Source organism: Rhinopithecus roxellana, chromosome 1 (genome assembly GCF_007565055.1).
Source record: "Rhinopithecus roxellana isolate Shanxi Qingling chromosome 1, ASM756505v1, whole genome shotgun sequence".
Classification (NCBI taxonomy): Eukaryota; Metazoa; Chordata; class Mammalia; order Primates; family Cercopithecidae; genus Rhinopithecus; species Rhinopithecus roxellana.
Genome location: NC_044549.1, coordinates 127579853 through 127602557, shown reverse-complemented (window position 1 = coordinate 127602557; position 22705 = coordinate 127579853). Strand labels below are relative to the sequence as shown.

Genomic DNA, 22705 nt, shown 5'->3' with positions numbered 1-22705 from the left:
TGGATCTTTTGTGGTTCCATATAATTTTAGCATTTTTTTTCTAATTTTAATTTTTAAAAAAAATTTTGTATAGATGGGGTCTCACCATCTTGCCCAGGCTGGTCTCAAACTCTTGACCTCAGGCGATCCTCCTACCTTGGCTTCCTAAAGTACTGGGATTATAGGCGTGAGCCTCCATGCCCAGCCTGTTTTTTCTATTTCTGTGAAAAATGTCATTGGCATTTTGATAGGGATTACATTGAATTTATAGACTGCTTTGGGCAATATGAACATTTTCACAATATTGATTCTTTTAGATCATGAACATGAAATATCTTTCCATTTTTTGGTGTCTTCCTCAATCTCTTTCATCAGTGTTTCATAGTTTTCATTGCAGAGGTCATTCACTTCTTTGGTTAAGTTAATTCCTAGGTATTTACTTTTATTTGTAGCTATTATAAGTGGGATTACTTTCTTGATTTCTTTTTCAGATTATCTGGTGTTGGCATATAGAAATGCTACTGATTTTTGTATGTTGATTTTGTATCCTGTAACTTTACTGAATTTGTTTATCAGTTCTAATAGTTTTTTGGTGGATTCTTTATGTTTTTCCAAATATAAGATCATATCATCTACAAACAATGATAACTTGACTTCTTCCTTTCCTTTTTTTTTTTTTTTTTTTTTTTTGAGACAGAATCTTGCTCTGTCAACTAGGCTGGAGTGCAGTGGCATGAACTCGGCTCACTGCAATTTCTGCCTCTCTGCTTCAAGCGATTCTCCCGCCTCAGCCACCCGAGTAGCTGGTATTTCAGGCTTCCACCACCATGCCCAGCTAATTTTTGTATTTTTAGTAGAGACAGATTTTCACCATGTTGGCCAGGCTGGTCTCAAACTCCTGACCTCAAGTGATCTGCCTGCCTCAGCCTCCCAAAATGCTGGGATCGCAGGCGTAAGCCACCATGCCTGGCCTTCCTTTCCAATTTGGATGCCCTTTTTTCTCTTGTCTGATTGCTCTAGCTAGGATTTCCAGAACTATGTTGAATAACAGTGGTGAAAGTGGGCATTCTTGTGTTGTGTTCCAGATCTTAGAAGAAAGGCTTTCCATTTTTCCCCATTCTGTATGATACTAGCTGTGGATCTGTCATATATAGCTTTTATTGTGTTGAGGTATGTTCCTTCTGTGCCCAGCTTTTTGAGGGATTTTGTCATGAAGGAATATTGAATTTTATAAAGTGCTTTTTCAGCATCAGTTAAAACAATCATATGGGTTTTTTCCTTCTTTTTTTGATATAATGTGTTTCATTAATTTATTTGCATATCTTGTACCATCTTTGCCCATTTGGTCTTGATGAATGATCAATGATGAATTTAATGTGTTGTTGAATTCAGTTTGTTGGTATTTTGTTGAAGATTTTTCCATCATTGTTCATCGGGGATATTAGCTTGTCATTTTCTTTTTTTGATGTGTCTTTATCTGGTTTTGGTATCAGGGTAATACTGGCTTCATAGAATGAGTTTGTAAGTATTCCCTCCTCTATTTTTCAGAATAGTTTGAATAGAATTGGTATTAGTTTTCTTTAAATATTTGATAAACTTCAGTAGGGAAGCCATCGGGTCCCTGGATTTCCCTGGCTGGGAGACTTTTTAAATTTTCTTCTTAATTTCTTCATTGACTCACTGGTCATTCAAGAGCATATTGTTTAATTTTCATGTGTTTGTATAGTTTCCAAAATAACTCTTGTTATTATTTCTAGTTTTATTACATTGTGGTCTAGGAAGATTCTTTTTTTTTTTTTTTAACTTTAAAGACGTGTTTTGTGGTCTAGTATATGGTCTATCTTCCTGAGAAGAAGAATGAGCATTCTGTACCCATTGGAGGAAATGTTTTGTAAATATGCATTAGGTCCATTTGGTCTATAGTGCAGATGAAGTCCAAAGTTTCCTTGGTGATTTTCTGTCTGATGATCTGTACAGTGCTGAAAGTGGGGTGTTGAAGTCTACAGCTATTATTGTAGTGAGGTGTATTTCTCTCTTTAGCTTTAATATTTGCTGTATATACCTGGACACTCCAGTGTTGAGTGCATACATGCTTACAATTGTTATATCCTCTTGCTGAATTGACTCCTTTATTATTATATAATGACCTTCCTTGTCTCTTTTTATAGTTTTTGTCTTGACATCTTTTTTTTTAGATGAGGTCTCACTCTGTCACCCAGGCTGGAGTGCGGTGGTAATGTCTTGGCTCACTGAAATCTCTGCCTCCTGGGTTCAAGCAATTCTCCTGTCTCAGCCTCCCAAGTAGTTGGGACTACAGGAATGTGCCACCATGCCTGGCCAATTTTTGTACTTTTAATAGAGACGAGGTTTTGTCATATTAGCCAGGCTGGTCTCGAACTCCTGACCTCGGAGTTCGACCGGCGATCCAAAGTGATCCACCCACTTTGGCCACCCAAAATGCTTGGGATCATAGTCATGATCCACTGTGCCTGGCCAGTTTTTGTCTTGAAATCTATGTTGTCTGATATATGTGTAGCTACTCCTGCTGTGTTTTCGTTTCCATTGGTGTGGAGTATCTTCTTCCATCCTTTTATTTTCCGTCTGTGTGAGTCTTTATAGGTGAAATGTGTCTCTTGTAAGCAATAGATTTTTTTTTTTTAATTCATTCAGTCACTCTCTCTTTTGATTGGAGAGTTTAGTCCATTTACATTCAATGTGATTATTGATAGGTAAGGGCTTACTCCTGCCATTTTGTTATTTGTTTTCTGGTTGTTTTGTGGTCTTCTCCTCCTTCTTTCCTTGATTTTGTCTTCCTTTAAGTGAAGGTGACTTTCTCTGGTGATATGTTTAATTTCTTGCTTTTGTATCTGTGGTATGTTTTTTGAGTTGATACCAAGAGGTTTGCAAATAATATCTTATAACCTATTATTTTAAACTGATGACAACTTAACACTGATTGCATCAACAAGGAAACAAACTAACAAACAAGAGAAAACTAATGAAAACTCAGCAGTTTATCTTCATCCCTCTACTTCAACCCTCTACTTGTTGTTTCTATTTATATCTTATTGTGCTGTCTAGGTCTTGAAAAGTTATTGTAGTTATTACTTTTGATTGGCTCATTGTTTAGTCTTTCTACTCAAGATATAAGTAGTTTACCCATCACAATTACAGTGTTATAATATTCTTTTCTTTTCTTTTTCTTTTTTTTTGTTTTTTGAGATGGAGTCTTGCTGTTGCCCAGGCTGGAATGTAGTGGATGATCTTGGCTCACTGCAACTTCCATCTCCCAGATTCAAGCAATTCTCCTGCCTCAGCATCCCAAGTAGTTGAGACTAGAGGCATGTGCCACCACATCTGGCTAATTTTTGTAATTTAGTAGAGTCAGTATTTCACCATGTTGGCCAGGTTGGTCTCAAACTCCTGACCTCAAGTAATTCACCCGCCTTGGCCTCCCAAAGTGCTAGGATTACAGGTGTGAGCCCCCACACCCGGTCTATTCTGTGCTTTTCTATGTAGTTACTATTCCCAGTGAGTTTTGTACCTTCAGATGATTTCTTATTGCTTATTAACATTCTTTTCTTTCAGATTGAAGAACTCCCTTTAGCATTTCTTATAGAACAACTCTGGTGTTGATGAAATCCCTCAGTTTTTGTTTGTCTGGGATATTATTTCTCCTTTATGTTTGAGGGATACTTTCGCTGGATACACTATTTTGGGAGAAAAGTTTTTTCCATCAGCACTTTAAATATGTCATGTCACTCTCTTCTGGCCTGTAAGATTTCCACTGAGAAGTTCGCTGCCAGACATATTGGAGCTTCATTGTATGTTGTTTTTTTTTTTTTTTTTTTTGAGACAGTCTTGCTCTGTTGCCCTGGCTGGAGTGCAGTGGCACAATCTTGGCTCACTGCAAGCTCCGCCTCCCAGGTTCACGCCATTCTCCTGCCTCAGCCTCCCGAGTAGCTGGGACTACAGGCGCCTGCCACCACGCCCGATTAATTTTTTGTATTTTTAGTAGAGATGGTTAGTGTTAGCCAGGATGATCTCGATCTCCTGACCTCGTGATCTGCCCACCTCAGCCTCCCAAAGTGCTGGGATTACAGGTGTGAGCCATCGCACCCGGCCTTGTTTTTTTTGAGATGGAGTTTCACTCTGTCACCCAGGCCGGAGTGAGTTGGCATGATCTCAGCTCACAGCAACCTCTGCCCCCAGAGTTCAAACGATTCTCCTGTCTCAGGCTCCTGAGTAGCTGGAATTACAGGCGCCCACCACCACTGCCAGCTAATTTTTGTGTTTTTAGTGGAGACGGGGTTTCACCATGTTGGCCAGGCTGGTCTGGAACTCCTGACCTCAAGTAATCCACCTGCCTCAGCCTCCCAAAGTTCTGGGATTACAGGCATGAGCCACAGTGTCCAGCCCCCATTGTATGTTATTTCTTTTTTATTTATTGCTGCTTTTAGGATCCTTTCTTTCTCCTTGACCTTTTGGAGTTTGATTATTAAATGTCTTGAGGTAGCCTTGTTTGGATTAAATCTGCCTGGTGTTGTGTAACGTTCTCGTACTTGAATATTGGTATCTTTCTCTAGGTTTGGGAAGTTCTCTGTTATTATCCCTTTGAATAAACTTTCTATCCCTATCTCTCCCTCTCTACTGCCTCTTTAAGGCCAATAAATCTTAGATTTGCCTTTTGGAGGCTCTTTTCTAGGTCTTCTAAGCATGCTTCATTCTTTTTTATGTTTTACTTTGTCTCCTATGACCATGCATTTTTAAATAGCCTGTCCTCAAGCTCATTAATTCTTTCTTCTGATTGATCAATTCTGCTATTAAGAGACTCTGATAGACTGGGTACTGTGGCTCATATCTGTAATCCTGGCATTTTGGGAAGCCAAGGCAGGTAGATCACTTGAGTTTACAAGTTCAAGATCAGCCTGGGCAACATGGTGAAACCCTGTCTCCACCAAAAATACAAAAAATTAACCAAGCATAGTTGTGTGTGCCTCTGGTCCAACTACTCAGGAGGCTGAAGTGGGAGGGTCACTTGATCCTAGGAGGTAAAGGTTGCAGTGAGCCAAGATTGCACCACTGCACTCCAACCTGGGTGACAGAATGAGACCCTGTCTCAAAACAAAACAAAACAAAAGAAGAGAGAGAGACTCTGATATATTATTCTTCAGTATGTTCCTTGCACTTTTCAACTCTAGAATTTCTGCTTGATTCTTTTTAATTACTTCAATTTCTTTGTTAACTTTATCTGATAGGATTTTGAATTCCTTTCCTGTGTTGTTTTGAATTTCATTGAGTTTCCTCAAAACAGCAATTTTGAATGCTCTGTCTGAACGGTCACATATTTCTGTCTCTTCTTGATTGGTCACTGGTGACTTATTTAGCTCAATTGGTGAAGTAATGTTTTCTTGGATGGTCTTGCTGCTATGGAGTTTGTTGGTATCTGGGCATTGAAGAGTTGGGTATTTATTGTAGTCTTCGAAGTCAAGGCTTGTTTGTACTAATCCTTCTTCAGAAGACTTTCCAGGTATTCAGAGGGACTTGGGTGTTGTGATCTAAATTTTTGATCACAGCAGCCATATCTGCATGAGGGGACACCCCAAGCCCAGTAATGCTGTGACGTTTGCAGACTTGTGGAGGTACTGCCTTGGTGTTCTTAGACAGGATCTTGAAAAATTCACCGGATTACCAGGCAGAGACTCTTGTTCTCTTCCATTACTTTCTCCCAAACAAATGGAGTCTCTCTCTGCTGAGCTGCCTGGAGCTGGGGGTGGGGTGACATACGTACCCCTATGGTTACAAACACTGGGACTCAGGCCTGAAGCCAGCATGGCAATGGGTCTCAACCAAGGCCCTCAGTAACCTCTGCCTGGCTACCACCTATGTTTGTGCAAGGCCCTAAGGGCTCTACCATTAGCAGGTGGCAAAGCCAGCCAGGCCTGTGTTCTTCTCTGCAGGGCAGCACATTCCCCCTGTTCCCAGGTGAGTCCAGAGATGTCTCCTGGGAGTCGGGGCCTGGATTTCTACTCTACTGTGACTGAGCTTGCACCCAGGCTACAGGATGATATCCCACTCTTCCCTCCCCTTTCTACAAGTAGAGGAGTCTCTTCTCATAGCCACCATTGTCCCAGGTGAGTACTGCCTGGCTACTGCTGATGTTCACTCAAGACCCAAAGGCTCTTCAGTCAGCTTGCAGTGAATGCTTCTGGACATAGGACTCTCCCTTCAGGGCAGTGGGCTCCCCTTTGGCCCAGAGCAGGTCTAGAAATATCATCCAAGAGCCAAGGCCTGGAATCAGGAAACCTACGCGCCTACCTGGTGCTCTACCAAACTGTGGCCAAGCTGGTACCTAAGCCACAAATGAGGTCCCTTTTATTCTTACCTCTCCTTTTCTCAAGCAGAAGGAACCTCTCCCCATAGCCGCTATAGTTTCAAATGTGCTGGGTTACACCTGAAGCCAGCACATCTCTGAGTCTCACCTAAGTCCCGTGGTGAGTACTGCCTGGCTACCACTGCTGATTTTTCAGAGCCCAAGGGCTTTTTATTCAGCAGGTGATGAGAGTTGCCAGGACTGGGTCCTTCCCTTCAAGGCAGTGGATTTCCTTTTGGTCCAGGGAGTATCTAGGAATATCACCCAGGAGCTAGGGCCTGGAATGGGAGCCTCAGAACTCTGCCTGTGCCCTGTCCTACTGTGGCTACACTGGCATCCACATTGCAAGGCAAAGTCCTCTTTATTCTTCTCTCTCTGCTCCTAAAGCAGAAAGAAGGAGTCTTTTCCTGAGCTGCCAGCTATGCTACCTGTGGTTGAGGGAGGGTTGGCATAAGCACTCCCTTGGACACCCTTAGCTAGTGTTTCACTAGGTCATATGGCCCCCATGTGCTCTGGCTCCAAGCCCAAGACAGCACCAGGATGTGCCTAGAAATTGCAGTCCTTGTAGTGTAGACTGCCTCTCAAGTTTATTTAGAACCACAGAGCACTTTAGCCCATGGTGGCAAGACTTGCCAGAACCCAAGTTCTGAGTGCTGGGATGGGTGATTCCCCTCTGGCTGGGGCTGGTCTAAACGCTTCCTCTGTGGTCGCCGCCTGAGTTCTGCCTGCTGTTGTTTTCTGTTGTGACAGGCAAGCACTGATTTCCAATGCAAAGTCCCACAATCACTGTGCTGTTCCTGCCTCAAGTGCACAGATTATCTCTCCATGCCTCATGGCTGGAGCTGGAGAATGGGGGATGAATGGCATAGCCAACACAAGACTGTCTTTTCAACTGTCTTCAGTGTCTCTTTCAGTGATATGAAGTTAAAACCAGGTATTGTAATCACTCACCTGATTTTTGTTTCTTATGGAGGTGCATTTTTTTTATATGTGGATAGTTGTTCAATTTGATATTCTTGTGTTGAGGACAATTGGTGGAGGCGTCTATTTGGCCATCTTGCCCCACCTCCTTGCTATTATTATTTTGAACAAACTGTTATCTGTCAGATCAATTCAGAATAAGAAAAATAGGTCGGGCTCAGTGGCTCAGGCCTGTAATCCTAGCACTTTGGGAGGCTGAGGCGGGTGGATCATGAGGTCAGGAGTTCGAGACCAGCCTGACCAATATGGTGAAACCTTGTCTCTACTAAAAATACAAAAATTAGCCAGGCGTGGTGGCATGCACCTGTAGTCCCAGCTACTTGGGAGACTGCGGCAGAAGAATTGCTTGAACCTGGGAGGCGGAGGTTGCAGTGAGCCGAGACTGCACCATTGCACTGCAGCCTGGGCAACAGAGCAAGACTCTGTTTCAAAAAAAAAAAAAAAAAAGAGAGAAAGAAAAAGAAAACTTTGTATTTTACCTTCACTTATTCCTTCTCTAATGTCCTTCCTTTCTTTATATAGATCTGAATTTCTGACCTATATAATTTTCTTCTGTCAGAAGAGTTTCTTTTAAAATTTCTTGCAAGGTAAGTCTACTGGTAACAAATTCTCTCAATTTTTGTTTGGGAATGTCTTTGAGTCTGTATTTGTCTTTCTTTCTTTTTTCTTTTTTTGGACTTAAAATCCAAGTATAAATGTTCTTCAGTCATTTAGTAAATTTCAAAGCCAAGTCACTAAAGACAGAGGCTAGCAATTTTCTTTCATCATTCACCAATAACAGACTATGTCTGGGGACAGTGGCCTTCATCAGCAGGTGCCCTTTTTTGGTGAATGAATCTGATCATTCAGATGTGGAGAGAATGAAGTGTCTTCTTCGGTTTCAGACCCGGAATGCTCCTGATCTCCGTCTTGGGGTTCTATGTCTCCCATCAGTTCTTGCAGAAACTTGAATTTAGATTTTAAAAAGATGCCATACAAAATACGGTGGATGCCCCCCTCATCACACACCATCAGCAGCAGGACAATCAACAGTGTGGCCATGAACACAGCAGGCTAGCCCAATATTGTGCTATCTTGAGGGGAGGAGGGTAGTTGACTTAGGGCACCTGGCATGTACTGTGGAGGGAATGGGTGAGTAGGCAGATGGTATGTCCCAGGCTTCAGTGGTGGGTGCCCAGCATGGCCGGGCACCTCTTGTCCTTCACTTTTAAAAAAAAGATTAAAAAATATATACATAGATGTACATATTTTGGGGATATATGTGATAATTTAATACATTCATACAATTTGTAATGATCAAATAAGTCTAATTAAGACATTTGTAATCTGAAATATTTGTATTTTCTTACGCTAGAAACATTTATTCTCTTCTAGCAATTTTTTTAAAAAATTAAACTTTTTTTATAGATGGTGTCTCACTCTGTCACCCAGGTTAGAGTGCAATGGTGTAACATATCTCACTGCAGTCTCAAACTCCCAGGTTCAAGTGATCCTCCCATCTAGCCTCCTGAGTAGCTGAGACTACAGGTGCATACAACCATGCCGGGCTACTTTTTACAATTTTTTTTTTTTTTTTTTTTTGTAGAGACAGAGTTTCACTATGTTTCCCAGGCTGGTTTCAAACTCCCAGCCTCAAGCAATCCTTCTGCCTTGGCCTCCCAAAATGTTGGGATTACAGGCGTGAGCCACCACACCTGGCCTTTTCTAGCTATTTTGAAATATACAATAGATTATTGTAAACTATAGTCACTGTAATTATCTATTAACCATTGGGTCTTATTTCTTCTATCAAAGTGTGTATTTGTACCTATTGATCAACCTCTCTCTGTGCCCCCTCTCTCCTTCCCAGCCTCTGGTAACTACCAGTCTACTCTCTATCTTCATGAAATACACTTTTTAAGCTCCCACATGAGTGAGGGCATGCGATGTTTGTCTGGTTCTGATGCTTTAATTTCCTCAAACTGTGTTTTTGCCTTTTAGTATGGCTTGTCATGTTTGTTTGTTTGTTTGTTTTTTGAAACCCAGATCTCATGTCTTGCATGTTGGGTTCAGGCAACTTGTCTTTAGTTTGTAGGTCTCTGGATCAAGTAAATCATAACCAAACCTGATGTGGAGACAAATTATCCTTCATGGACTTTGAGTTGGATTTGGTTGTTTTTCTCCACTTAGGAGATGGTGTGTATATTTTGTCAGAATATTTGGTGATCCAGAAGGGTGGACTGTGGTGTTAGTAGGTCTGTCCACAGATTATTTTTATCTCTCTGTCAACCAGACACTTGGTAAGTTGTACCTCCTTCATCACTTGTGATTGGTGGGGCCACATTACCAGTTTTATTTTATTTTTTACTTTTTGTTTTGAGACAGAGTCTCACTTTGTCGCCCAGGCTGGAGTGCAGTGACACGATCTCAGTTCACTGCAACATCTGCCTCCCAGGTTCAAGCAATTCTTGTTCCTTAGCCTCCCAAGTAGCTAGGATTACAGATGTACACCAGCACACTTGGCTAATTTTTGTGTTTTTAATAGAGATCAGGTTTCACCACGTTGGCCGGGCTTGCCTCGAACTCCTTACCTTAGGTGATCCACCCGCCTCGGCCTCCCAAAGTGCTGAAATTACAGCAGTGAGCCACTGTGCCTGGCCACATGACCAGTTTTAAACAATGAGTTTTGAGAATTTACAATATGTATAACTTTAGGGCTGAACTTTTGCTTGATGAGATGAGACCTTCTAGAATTATTTTTTTCTGTCTCCCATGATAACTAGCTATGTTTCTTCAGCTGATTGCTAAATGAATGCATGTGGAGCAATGTCCCAGCTGACCTGAAATGAACATGTGGTATCAGTGAGAAATACACCTCTGTTGTTTAAGCCATTGTTGTCTGTGAGTTGCTTGTTATCTTAGCATAATACAGCCTAACCTGACTGTTAACACAGCTTAACCTTACATCTTCTTTAGATCTTGACTTACCTGTAGTGTTTTCCTCAAGGCTTTAAGATTGCACCCATACCCACCCCATCACTCTACCCCCTTCTCTACTTTATATTCATCTACAACACCTATCTTAATATAACATCACATAGTTTGCTCATTTATTTTATTATTCATCTCCTCCTGCCACCAAAATGTAAGCCCATGAAGGCAGCGATGGTCTGAGTTTGAGTTCCACTGAAAGCTGACCCTTGAGACAGGGGATATGGGGTTGGCTGTTCATTTGGGAGATGATCCTGAAGGGTATAAGAAAGGGAACTGGGGGAAAAAACCATAGAAAATAAAATCAATAAAGGAGGCATTAGTAAACTTATTAGTGCTGTGGACAATTCTTTGGAGATCCTCTGAGAAGCCCTGTTGAGCTGAAATTCTCATACATTTCCTACCTAGAGATAGAAAAACTGGAGTCTTGTCCCCAACTCCTGCCCATTGTTGAATGTAGGGAGGCTTAAATCTCTGGTGCATTCAGACTGACTTGTGCATGGGCTGAGCAAGCTTGCCCCGTGCAGAGAAAGCCTTCTGGCCAAGAAGCAGAGAGGTAGACACAGTTCCTGTGCATAGGAACTATCCAACACAGTTGCAGGTGTGTCAAGGGGGCATGCAGTGGGGGCATCAACAGAATCTACCATAGAGATTTTTGCTTTTTATTTCCTGATGTGGCCCCAGCTCCTAAATACTGTTTGACAATTTCTAAATAGTGAACGAATGAATGAATGAGTACCCTATAGTGGGCATTCACTGGATGTGTCCCCAGCATCCATTTCCCTTTTGGAATTAGCCCTTTCCCTTTTTTCCCTTGGGATGCTACCTCTCCCCATTTCTCAGCCTGCGGCTTTGGTTGGGATTGAACCGACGTCTAGTTACTGGGTGTGGACTACCTCCCCATCCCCTACCCCAAAGACTTGATATAATCAACCTTTCTTACTCACCTCCCCCTCCCCACCACAGTGATCTGTTTAGGAATGGACACATGACCCATTTGCGACCAATGAGAGTGAATTTCAGGGTTTATTCTTTCTCTGTAAGGATGTGAGGTCTAGAAAAGCTGCAGCCATTTTGCCACCATGTGAAACCTGGGACATCTGAACTGACTCCATGAAGCCCGAAGAGAAAGCTAATAAGAAGGCAGAGAGAAGAGGAAAAGAGTCTTGGTCTTTGAAAATATCTTTTGGAGCTGCTGGATCAAGTCTCACTTGAAGGTAGAACTAAATCTGCACTTTAAATTTACATATCCAATAAAAAGTTCTTTATGTGGTAAGCCAGTTTGAGGTGGACTTCCTGTCACTTATGGCTAAAAGAACCCTTGCTTATTCTATACCTAACTCAAGGTGTGTTGTGAGGTTTCAATAAAATAGCACTTAGTGAAGCAAGGTACACAAATAATACTCAATGAATGGTAAGCAATATTGTTATGATGCATTTATTTTTACAGAGTTTTGTGACCCTTTTATTCTCTCCTCCAACATTGGCATGTTTCTGTTATTCTTTTCAGTATTATTTAATTTATTCCCCAAAGGAGAGCGGTTAAGAGTATTGCCTAGCCACAGGCTCTCAACCCGCACCCCGAGCCTCAGATTCTCCTCACACAGCCACAGCTGTACCACATGGCCCATGTGGTATGGTTCTCATTCCTCTGACATCTAATTCTCACTTTTGGGCAATGTTTGTCTCATCAAGCTTTACACACAAATATTTTCAGCAAAGTGCTCCAAATGCCTTTTTCAGAAATCTGAATCCACATGAAAACAATGGCAACAAGAAAAAGGTGTAAACTTTCCAGAACAGGCCCAGAATTTGAAAATGTGATAAAGAGGTTATTGTGCGCCCGAACTTTTCACACAAGAATTGGAGGAGATTTAACACATGGAATAATAAACAGAGGAAGGCTGGCTAATGCAGAGCAGATGGGCCTGCAGGGCAGTGCTCAGCATTTCAACATCTTTCCCCCTGGACCTTCGGACTCAAGGTGATTGCATGCTGGTGTCTTCAGCTAAAAATAAAGTTAATGCTTTTGGGGCAATCATAAATATGGCTAGTTCAGTTTCTGGGGTGATTAGTGGTCTAAAGTTTTCAAGAACCTACTATGTGAAAGGCGTTTGACATTCACTAATATAATGCCAACCACTACTCCATTTTGAAGGAAAAAAATGAAGGCTCTGAAAGTGTAAATCATTTACTGAAGGGCACACAGCCAGAATGACAGTGGAGCCAGGATCACCCCTTGGTCTGTCTCATTGCATATGTCATGGCTCTGCAAACTGGGGCAACAGGTGAGCAGGGAAAAGAGTCATGGCCAAATAAAATTGAGACATACCGAGACAGACAGACAGACAGACACACACACACACACACACACACACACACACTCTTACACAGTAATAGCCTTATTAAGGTATAACTGATATACAATAAACTGTACATATTTAAAAGATGCTATTTGATAAGTTTTGACATATGTCTGTACCTGGGAAACCATCACTGCAATCATGATGGTGAGCATATCTAATACTCTCAAAAGTTTCCTCTTGCCTTTTGTAATTCCTCTCTGCCATCCTACCTGTCCCTCCCGCTGCTGATCCCAGACAACCACTGATCTGCTTTCTGTCACTACAGATTTGTTATATTTTCTAGAATTTTATATAAATAAAATAATACAATATGGACTATTTTTCTGTCTTCTTTCACTCAGCAAAATTATTTTGAGATTCATTCATGTTATTGCTTGTTTATTCCTTTATATTGTTGAGTAGTTATTCCATTGTATGAATATGCCACAATTTATTTATCTATTCATCTACATATGGACATCTATAGATGTTTGCACTTTTGGGCTATTAAAAATCAAGTTGATGTGAATGTTTGTAGACAAGTCTCTGTATGACGTGTATTTTCTTTTCTTTTGGATAAAAACCTAAGAATGAGATGACTAAATTATATTGTAGGTACATGTTTAACTTTTAAAGAAACCGTTAAGCTGTTTTCCAAAGTGGTTGCACCATTTTACCTTCCTACCAGTAGCGTATGAGAGTGCCAGTTCACCAGCATCTTCACCAGTACTTGGTGTGGTCAGTCTCTTTAATTTTTGTCATACTAATAGGCATGTAGTGGTATTAAGTCTCCTATGGTTTTAATTTGTTTTTCCCTAATAACTAATAATGTTGAGTATATTTTCATGTTTTTGTTTGCCATCTATATATCTTCATTAGGTAAGTGTTTATTCATACCTTTTGCATATTTTTTATTGAGTTGTTTCTTTTTCTTATCATTGAGTTTTGAGAGTTCTTTACATATTCTGGATACAAGTCTTTTAATAGATACATGTTTTGCAAACATTTTTTCCAAGTCTAGGCTTGTATTTTTATTTTCTTAACAGTGTCTTTTGAAGAGCAGAAGATTTAAATTCTGGCTAAGTCCAGTTTATATTATATATCACTTTAACTTCTGTTTTACATTTTAAAAATCTGGCCAGGCATTGTAGGTCACACCTGTAATCCCAGCACTTTGGGAGGCTGAGGCAAGCAGATGACTTGAGGTTAGGAGTTCGAGACTAGCTTGGCCAACATGGTGAAACCCCATCTCTACTAAAAATATAAAAATTAGTTGGGCATGGTGGCGGGCGCCTGTAATCCCAGGTACTTGGGAGGCTAAGGCATGAGACTCACTTGAACCCAGGAGGCGGAGGTTGCAGTCAAGATCATGCCACTGTACTCCAGCCTGGGCGACACAGTGAGACTTCATCTCTAAATAAATAAATAAATAAATAAATAAATAAATAAAATATGAAAAAATAAAAATCTTAGTTACATTCTGGAAGTTTTCTTGGCTTGATTTTATAACTCACACATTTTCTCTTTGGCAGTTCATTCTATTACTACTCAGCTTATATATTGAATGTTTTAAATTACCAAATTTTAAGTTAACTTCCCAAATAGAAATCATTCATGGCTGGCTGCAGCAGCTCACTCTTGTAGTCCCAGCACTTTGGGAGGCTGAAACAGGCAGATTGCTTGAGCCCAGGAATTCATGATCAGCCTGGGCAACATGGCAAAGCCCTTTCTCTGCAAAAAATACAAAAATTATCTGGGTGTGGTGGTGTATACCTGTAGTGCTAGCTACTTGGGAGGCTGAAGCAGGATTGTTGCTTGAGCCATGGAGGTTGAGGCTGCAGTGAGCTGTGATCACATCTATGTACTCTAGCCCAGGTGATAGAGTGAGACCCTGTTTAAAATAAATAAATAAATAAATAAATAAATAAATAATCATTCACAGTGTTTGCATATGGTAATCTTACATCTCCCTGATAATTTAATTATTCAGCCCAGCTCAGCTATCAGCTCTATTTCCTCAGGTGCAAGTTCCGCATTTGGTAAGAGGATGATGTCTATTGCACAGAGATAGATTTCCACAATTGCTTAGTGAGTCTTAACTGAAGGATCATCTTTGTTTTGAGGGATCCCTGTTAGCATGTCTTTGATTGTTTATTGCAGTTTACCTACAGGAGACAGGGTATGAGTCAGACATAGAGTGGCCAGGGAGGCATTTCATGGGGAGGGAGCTCCTCATTCTTTCTTGAAGTCACCAGTCCCCTGGAACACTATTTTAGCTCTGGGTCCTAAAGGCTCATACTCCTGGCTCCTCCATGGGGGCAGACACCTCTATTGCTCTGTTGCTGCTTAGTCCAAAGGGCAATGTTGACCTCACAGTTGCTACTTTGGTGCCCCAGCTCATTTCCCTTTAGGTATGCAGAGCTACTACTGCTCCCAGGCTCTTCTACCTCAAGGATTTTTGAGTTTTTTGGAGTAAGAGTCTCACTCTGTTGCTACTGGCGTACAGTGGAGTGATTTCAGCTCACTGCAACCTCTGCCTCCCAGGTTCAAGTGATTCTCCTGTCTCAGCCTCCCAAATAGCTGTGATTACAGGCACCCATCACCGCGCCCAGCTAATTTTTGTATTGTTAGTAGAGACAGGGTTTCACCATGTTGGCCAGGCTGGTCTTGAACTCCTGGCCTCAGATGATCTGACCACTTTAGCCTCACAAAGTCCTGGGGTTACAGGGGTAAGCCACTGCGCCCGGTCACATGACCAGTTTTAGACCATGAGTTTTGAGAACTTATGATGTGTATAGTTTTAGGACTGAACTTTTACTTGATGATGTGAGACCTTCAGTGTGAGACCTTCAATGGGTCAATGAAATAATTCAAAGGGAAACTAAAAAATTTCTTAAGGCAAATGGAAATGGAAACACAGCATACCAAAACTTAAAATGGTAGGATTTTGAGTAAGTAGAAGAGTATAAAGAAGAAAAGAATGTTGATCCTAGAAATGTTCTATCTGCAGTAGAAGTTGCATATTCCTGGACTTTAACTTTGCAACTATAGAGTAGGATATATAATCATGACACTTGTTTTGGCTCAACTGTGAGCAATAATCATGAAGCCACAATCAAATTAGCACTATTTATTGATTTTCAGTATTTACAGTCAAGCCAAAATCAGAACTATGGTGATAACATAAAATGCAAATGTCATTAAATTTGATTAAATGAAAGTAAAAGTAGAATAACAGAGGTTTTCTTAGTATCTTAATCTTTTAAATTGGTGGGTCAAGAGATTGCAAAACTTGATGAAACGAGAAATAGCTGTTTAGTACTTAAAATTGCAGAGGTCATAAGTAGAGCAATGCTTCTAAAAGTGTGATCCCTGAGCCAGCAGCATCAACCTCTCTTGGGATCTTGTGAGAAATGAAAACCCAGACCAAACGAATCCGAAGCTCATGGGGTGCACCCAGCAATCCCTGTTTTTGTTTTTGTTTTTGTTTTGGTTTCTTTGAGACGGAGTCTCACTCTGTTGCCTAGGTTGGAGTACAGTGGTGTGATCTTGGCTCACTGCAGCCTCCACTCCCCTGGATTCAAGTGATTCTCCTGCCTCAGCCTCCTGAGTAGCTGGGATTATAGGGGTGTCCCACCACGCCCAGCTAATTTTTGTATTTTCAGTAGAGATGGGGTTTTCACCATGTTGGCTAGGCTGGTTTTGAACTTCTGACCTCAAGTGATCCACCCGCGTTGGCCTCCCAAAGTACTGGGATTACAGGAGTGAGCCACCACGCCTGGCCTACCTCAAGGCTTTGAGTATTCTTGGAGCTACCTCCCATCTCCCATTTTTATGCAAAAGTGTTTGCCCACATGAGCTTCAGTATAGGGATCCTTTTAAACTCTGATTTGACTGGCTTCCATATTTCAGGGAATTTTCAAGATTTCTTATTCACAAGGAAACTCCTTCCAGCTTCCCAACATTGTCATGGATCAAAACCACATTTGTCTCATTTCTAGAGACCTGTGTTGGGAGAGGCTTTGGGCTCAGGTCCTCCAATCTTAACAGAATCTGTAGGCAATATTTGCATCTGTAGAAGAATCTCTTGGTATTTGAAGGCCCCATGTGTGCAGACCATATATGCTATATGTTGCCACAAAAGTTTGGTTTGCCACTTTGATGCTTGCATTTTCTTTGGAAAAGCAGCAGGGGGTCCACCTGCTGAGGGGACATTATAACCATTTTTAGAGATGAAAATCTGAACATTCTCTCCCCTATTAAAAACTTTTCAGTGGCTCCTGTTGCCCTTCAGATGAAGCTTCAACTTGCTTTACAGGCCCACCCCCCAACAAGTTCCATTTCCCACCATTTGTTCACCTCCTCTCTTGCTGTCTCTATTCCAGCCTCAGGTAATTTTTTCCCCTAGTTCTACAAAAGGGCCCTGCTTTCCTACCCTTGAACTTCCTGTTTTTTCTGAACAGAACGTTCGCCTTTCTCTCCCTGCTTCCTTTCCTCTGATTCTGATTCATCCTTCTGGTCTCGGATTAAAGGTTCCTTTCTCAGGAGGCTCAGACATCTCTGGGGTCCTGACTCACATCCACAGAACCTCACCTCTGATTCCAGTTGCAGCCGTGGCTGCTGCACTTGAATGGACCACTCTGAGTCATGCTATCCGCTCTGCAGAAGGTTCTGATGGGATCTGCCCCCACATCCACACTTGTGACCTTGTCGATGGGTCCTTATTTGCCTGTTCCTCCTTCTCTCGCCGTCCTGAGCATCTTCTTCCTGGGATCAGATCCCAGATAAACCATCTATACCTGATTCCTTGTCTTAGGCTCTATTTTCAGGGGGTGAGAGGAACTCAAGCTAAGCCATTTATAGTCTGGATTAGAGTCCTGTGGTTTTCCAGGGGGCAAAATTGCTAATTGTAGATCTGGAAAGAAGATCTCAGTGAACCCTACCCCAGGTAGTAACTGTCTGGTAGGAGGTGCGCAATTTCATTTGGATCCTAGGAAAAATCCAAGCTTTCATCCTCATTTCTGGACATCCTAGGGCCTCTTCTAATCTGTTATGTTGAGGCAGCTCAGAATAGTGGGAAGAACATGGAATTTGGAATGGGTCTTAAGATTCTGGCTTAGTTATACTCCTGCTGTGCAGTCTAGCAGAAGTCATTTAAAATTTCTGAGGCCATTTCTTTGTTTGCCAAAAGGAGATAAGCCAACAGATGCTCTTGTGACTCAAAGGATCTCCACCAGGACAGGATGCTGCACAGAAGAGTGGTTACTTAGGCAGCTTGGGCATGCATTTCTTCATCATGTAAATGAAGGGCTTGCCTTAGGAGACTGCTAAGGTACCTCCTGCTGTAACATTCTAAAGAGACAGTTCTTTTCAAACTTGATGGTGGGATACAGGCAGTATCTGTCTTGCTTGCCATAGAATACTGGTACATAACATGTCCAGGAGCCAGGCTGCTTGGGTTGAATCCACTTCTCATAGCTGCATGAGCTTAGTCAGGTTTCCAAAACTCACTGTATCTTAATTCCCTCATCTCTTAAATGGGGGTGATAAGAGCACTTACCATAGGGCTGTTGAGAAGATTATGCAAGGTCACACATGCACAGCACTTATTTGATGTGGTGGATTAAAGATGGTGCAAATTCTTTGCTACTCCTCCCCTTGAGAGTTAGAGTCTAGCTGCCCTCTCCTTGAGTTGGACCAACCTGGGTGGCTTGACTGGTGAGTAGAGTAAAGCAGAAATGACATTCTGGGACTTCTGAAACTGAGTCCTAAGAAACCTCACAGCTTTCACCCAGGTGTCTTGGCACACGGTCTCTGGGAGCCCTACCCCACCACATAAGAAGTCTGACTCACCTAAGAGCACCATGTGGGAAAGGCCCCGTGTAGGTGCCAAGATCAGCAGTCCCAGCTGAACCCAGTCATTTGGCCATTCCCTCCAACGTACCGGACATGTGAATGAGGCTGGCTTAGGCCCTCCAAAAAAGCCCAGCCACCAGCTGGCTACCACTGAGTAACCTCAGCTGATGCCACATGAAACAGAAAGGAATTGCCCAGCCAAGCCCTGTCCACATTACTGCCCACGTAAGTGTAAGATATCATAAAGTAGGACTGAGGTGGAAGGATTGCTTGAGCCCAGAAGTTCTAGTCCAGCCTGAGCAATGCAGCGAGAGTTTCTCTCTAAAAATAAATAAATAAATAAATAATAAATAAAATTGAAGTAGTTGTAAGCCACTAAGTTCTGGGGCAGTTTGTTATGCGGCAATAGATAACCGAAACACTTGACATATAATAAATGCTTAATAGATACAGGTCAGAGAATTTTGATGTCAAATTTCATTACCCAGGATCAATACGTAAAAGTATACAAGTTTGAGAGATTACTCTCCTGATCCCACCTTCTATGACTTCCTCTGTCTCTGCTCCTGAGATTCTCCTAGCAATGCTGGGACTTATTTTTCCATCTGGTGCACAGTGTGCCTTCATCTGCTAAAAACCTCATAAGTCCTTATTTACCATCTGCTTTCTGCATAAAGGACATCACACCAAACAGCCCCTGTACTACCTTTTTTTTTTTTTTTTGAGACAGGGTCTCGCTCTGTCACCCAGGCTGGAGTGCAGTGGTGTGATCACAGCTCACTGCAGTCTTGACCTCCTGGGCTCAAGTAATCCTCCCACCTCAGCCTCCTGTGTAGCTGGAAACATACGCATGTGCCACCATGCCTAGCTAATTGTTTAATTTTTTGTAGAGGTGAGGTCTCACTGTGTTGCCCAAGCTGGTCTTGAATTCCTGGGCTCAAGCAATCCTCTTGCCTTGGCCTCCCAAAGTGCTGGAATTATAGGTGTGAGCTGCCACACCTGGCCCAAACATTTCTAATTCTACCTCTGTCATCATCTCCATGGATAACCTTGGACCTACCTTCTGGCCCCATTTCTCCATTTTTTTAAAAATTTTATTTTATTTATTTAGTTTTGCAAAATGGGGTCTCAACCTGTTGCCCAGGCTGGAGGGCAGTGGCATGATCTCAGCTCACTGCAACCCCCGCCACCCAGGTTTAAGTGATTCTCCTGCCTCAGCCTCCTGAGTAGCTGGGATTACCGGCATGCACCACCACACCTGGCTAATTTTTGTATTTTTGGTAGAGATGGGGTTTCGCTATGTTGGCCAGGCTGGTCTTGAACTCCTGGCCTCAAGTGATCTGCCCGCCTTGGCCTCCCAAAGTGTTGGGATCACAGATGTGAGCCACCGTGCCCAGCCTCCATTTTAAAATAAAGGTAGAAGTGGACACTTTCCAGGGGCACATCCTGTTTCTGGTGTAGGTACATAGCATGTTTCCCCTACTTCACCCTCTGCTCCTTTGCAACCTTCAACTTTTTGATATTTCTTTTCTTTCTTCATCCATTGTTTTTATCTCTTTACCCCCATTTCGAAGCTTTTTCCCCATTGGTAAGCCCAATGTCACTTGCATGAAGAAAAACCCTTCCTTGACCTCATATAATCCTCCAATGACTGATTTATCTTCATTTCTTACTTCCACCATGCTGCTCTTTAACTGGCAAACTCTTTTTTTTTTTTTTTTTTTTTTTTAATTACACTTTAAGTTCTAGGGTACATGTGCACAATGTGCAGGTTTGTTACATACATATATATGTGCCATGTTGGTTTACAGCACACATCAACTTGTCATATTAGGTATTTCTCCTAATGCTATCCCTCCCCCAGCCCCTCACCCCCTAACAGGCCCCACTGTGTAATGTTCCCCGCCCTGTGTCCATGTGTTGTTATTGTTCAATTCCCACTTATGAGTGAGAACAGGTAGTGTTTGGTTTTCTGTCCTTGTGATAGTTTGCTGAGAATGATAGTTTCCAGCTTCATCCATGTCCCTGCAAAAGACATGAACTCATCCTTTTTTATGGCTGCATAGTATTCCATGGTGTATATATGCCACATTTTCTTCATCCGGTCTATCATTGATGGGCATTTGGGTTGGTTCCAAGTCTTTGCTATTGTGAATAGTGCCACAATAAACATACCTGTCCTTGTGTCTTTATAGCAGCATGACTTATAATCCTTTGGGTATATACCCAGTGATGGGATTGCTGAGTCAAATGGTATTTCTAGTTCTAGATCCTTGAGGAATCACCACACTGTCTTCCAAAATAATTGAACTAATTTACACTCCCACCAACAGTATAAAAGCATTCCCATTTCTCCATATCCTCTCCAGCATCTGTTGTTTCCTGACTTTTTAATGATTGCCATTCTAACTGTCATGAGATGGTATCTCATTGTGGTTTTGATTTGCATTTCTCTGATGACCAGTGATGATGAGCATTTTTTCATGTCTGTTGGCTGCATTAATGTCTTGTTTGAGAAGTGTCTGTTCATATCCTTTGCCCACTTTTGGATGGGGTTGTTTGTTTTTTTCTTGTACATTTGTTTAAGTTCTTAAGATTCTGGATATTAGCCCTTTGTCAGATGGGTAGATTGCAAAAATTTTCTCCCATTCTGTAGATTGCTTGTTCACTCTAATGATAGTTTCTTTTGCTGTGCAGAAGTTCTTTAGTTTAATTAGATCCCATGGGTCAGTTTTGGCTTTTGTTGCCATTGCTTTTGGTGTTTTAGTCATGAAGTCTTTGCCCATGCCTATCTCCTGAATGGTATTTCCTAGGTTTTCTTCTAGGGTTTTTATGGTTTTAGGTCTTACATTTAAGTCTTTAATCCCTCTTGAGTTCATTTTTGTATAAGGTGTAAGAAAAGGATCCAGTTTCAGCTTTCTACATATGACTAGCCAAGTTTCCCAACACCATTGGTTAAATAGGGAATCCTTTCCCCATTGCTTGTTTTTGTCAGGTTTGTCAAAGATCAGATGGTTGTAGATGTGTGGTGTTATTTCTGAGGCCTCTGTTCTGTTCCATTGGTCTATATCTCTGTTTTGGTGCCAGTACCATGCTGTTTTGTTTACTGTAGCCTTGTAGTATAGTTTGAAGTCAGGTAGCATGATGCCTCCAGCTTTATTCTTTTTGCTTAGGATTGTCTTGGCTATGTGGGTTCTTTTTTGATTCCATATGAACTTTAAAGTAGTTTTTTCCAGTTATGTGAAGAAAGTCAATGATAGGTTGATGGGGCTGGCATTGAATCTGTAAATTACCTTGGGAAGTATGGCCATTTTCACAATATTGATTCTTCCTATCCATGAGCATGGAATGTTCTTCCATTTGTTTGGGTCCTCTTTTATTGCGTTGAGCAGTGGTTTATAGTTCTCCTTGAAGAGATCCTCCACATCCCTTGTGAGTTGGATTCCTAGTTATTTTATTCTCTTTGTAGCAATTGTGAATAGAAGTTCACTCATGATTTGGCTCTCTGTTTGTCTGTTACTGGTATATAGGAATGCTTATGATTTTTGCACATTGATTTTGTATCCTGAGACTTTGCTGAAGTTGCTTATCAGCTTAAGGAGATTTGGGGCTGAGACGAAGGGGTTTTCTAAATATACAATCATTTCATCTGCAAACAGAGACAAATTGACTTCCTCTTTTTCTAATTGAATACCCTTTATTTCTTTCTCCTGCTTGATTGCCCTGGCCATGACTTCCAACACTACGTTGAATAGGAGTGGTGAGAGAGGACATCCTTGTCTTGTGCCGGTTTTCACAGGGAATGCTTCCAGTTTTTGCCCACTCAGTATGATGTTGGCTGTGGATTTCTCATAAATAGCTTTTACTATTTTGAGATATGTTCAATCAATACCTAGTTTTTTGAGTTTTTAGCATGAAGGACTGCTGAATTTTATCAAAGGTCGTTTCTGCATCTATTGAGATAATCATGTGGTTTTTGTCGTTGGTTCTGTTTATGTGATGGATTACATTTACTGATTTGCATATGTTGAACCAGGCTTGCATCCCAGGGATGAAGCGGACTTGATTGTAGTGGATAAGCTTTTTGAGTGCGTCTGGATTCAGTTTGCCAGTATTTTATTGAGGATTTTCACATCGATGTTCATCAGGGATGTTAGCATAAAATTCTCTTTTTGTGTGTGTGTGTCTCTGCCACTCCGCC

The 22705-nt window shown here is 41.6% G+C and overlaps 1 protein-coding gene across 1 annotated transcript in view; it reads left to right on the top strand.

The window, feature by feature from the left end:
* Positions 1-5967: 5967 nt before the first annotated feature.
* Positions 5968-22705, top strand: part of C1H3orf35 (chromosome 1 C3orf35 homolog) — a 31124-nt gene continuing 14386 nt past the window's right edge. The window contains 6 exon segments of the mRNA XM_010376629.2: positions 5968-6113; positions 7103-7286; positions 7856-7920; positions 11348-11520; positions 12047-12261; positions 12263-12287. Coding sequence (XP_010374931.1) covers positions 12061-12261; positions 12263-12287 — 226 coding nt within the window. The 5' untranslated portion in view covers positions 5968-6113; positions 7103-7286; positions 7856-7920; positions 11348-11520; positions 12047-12060.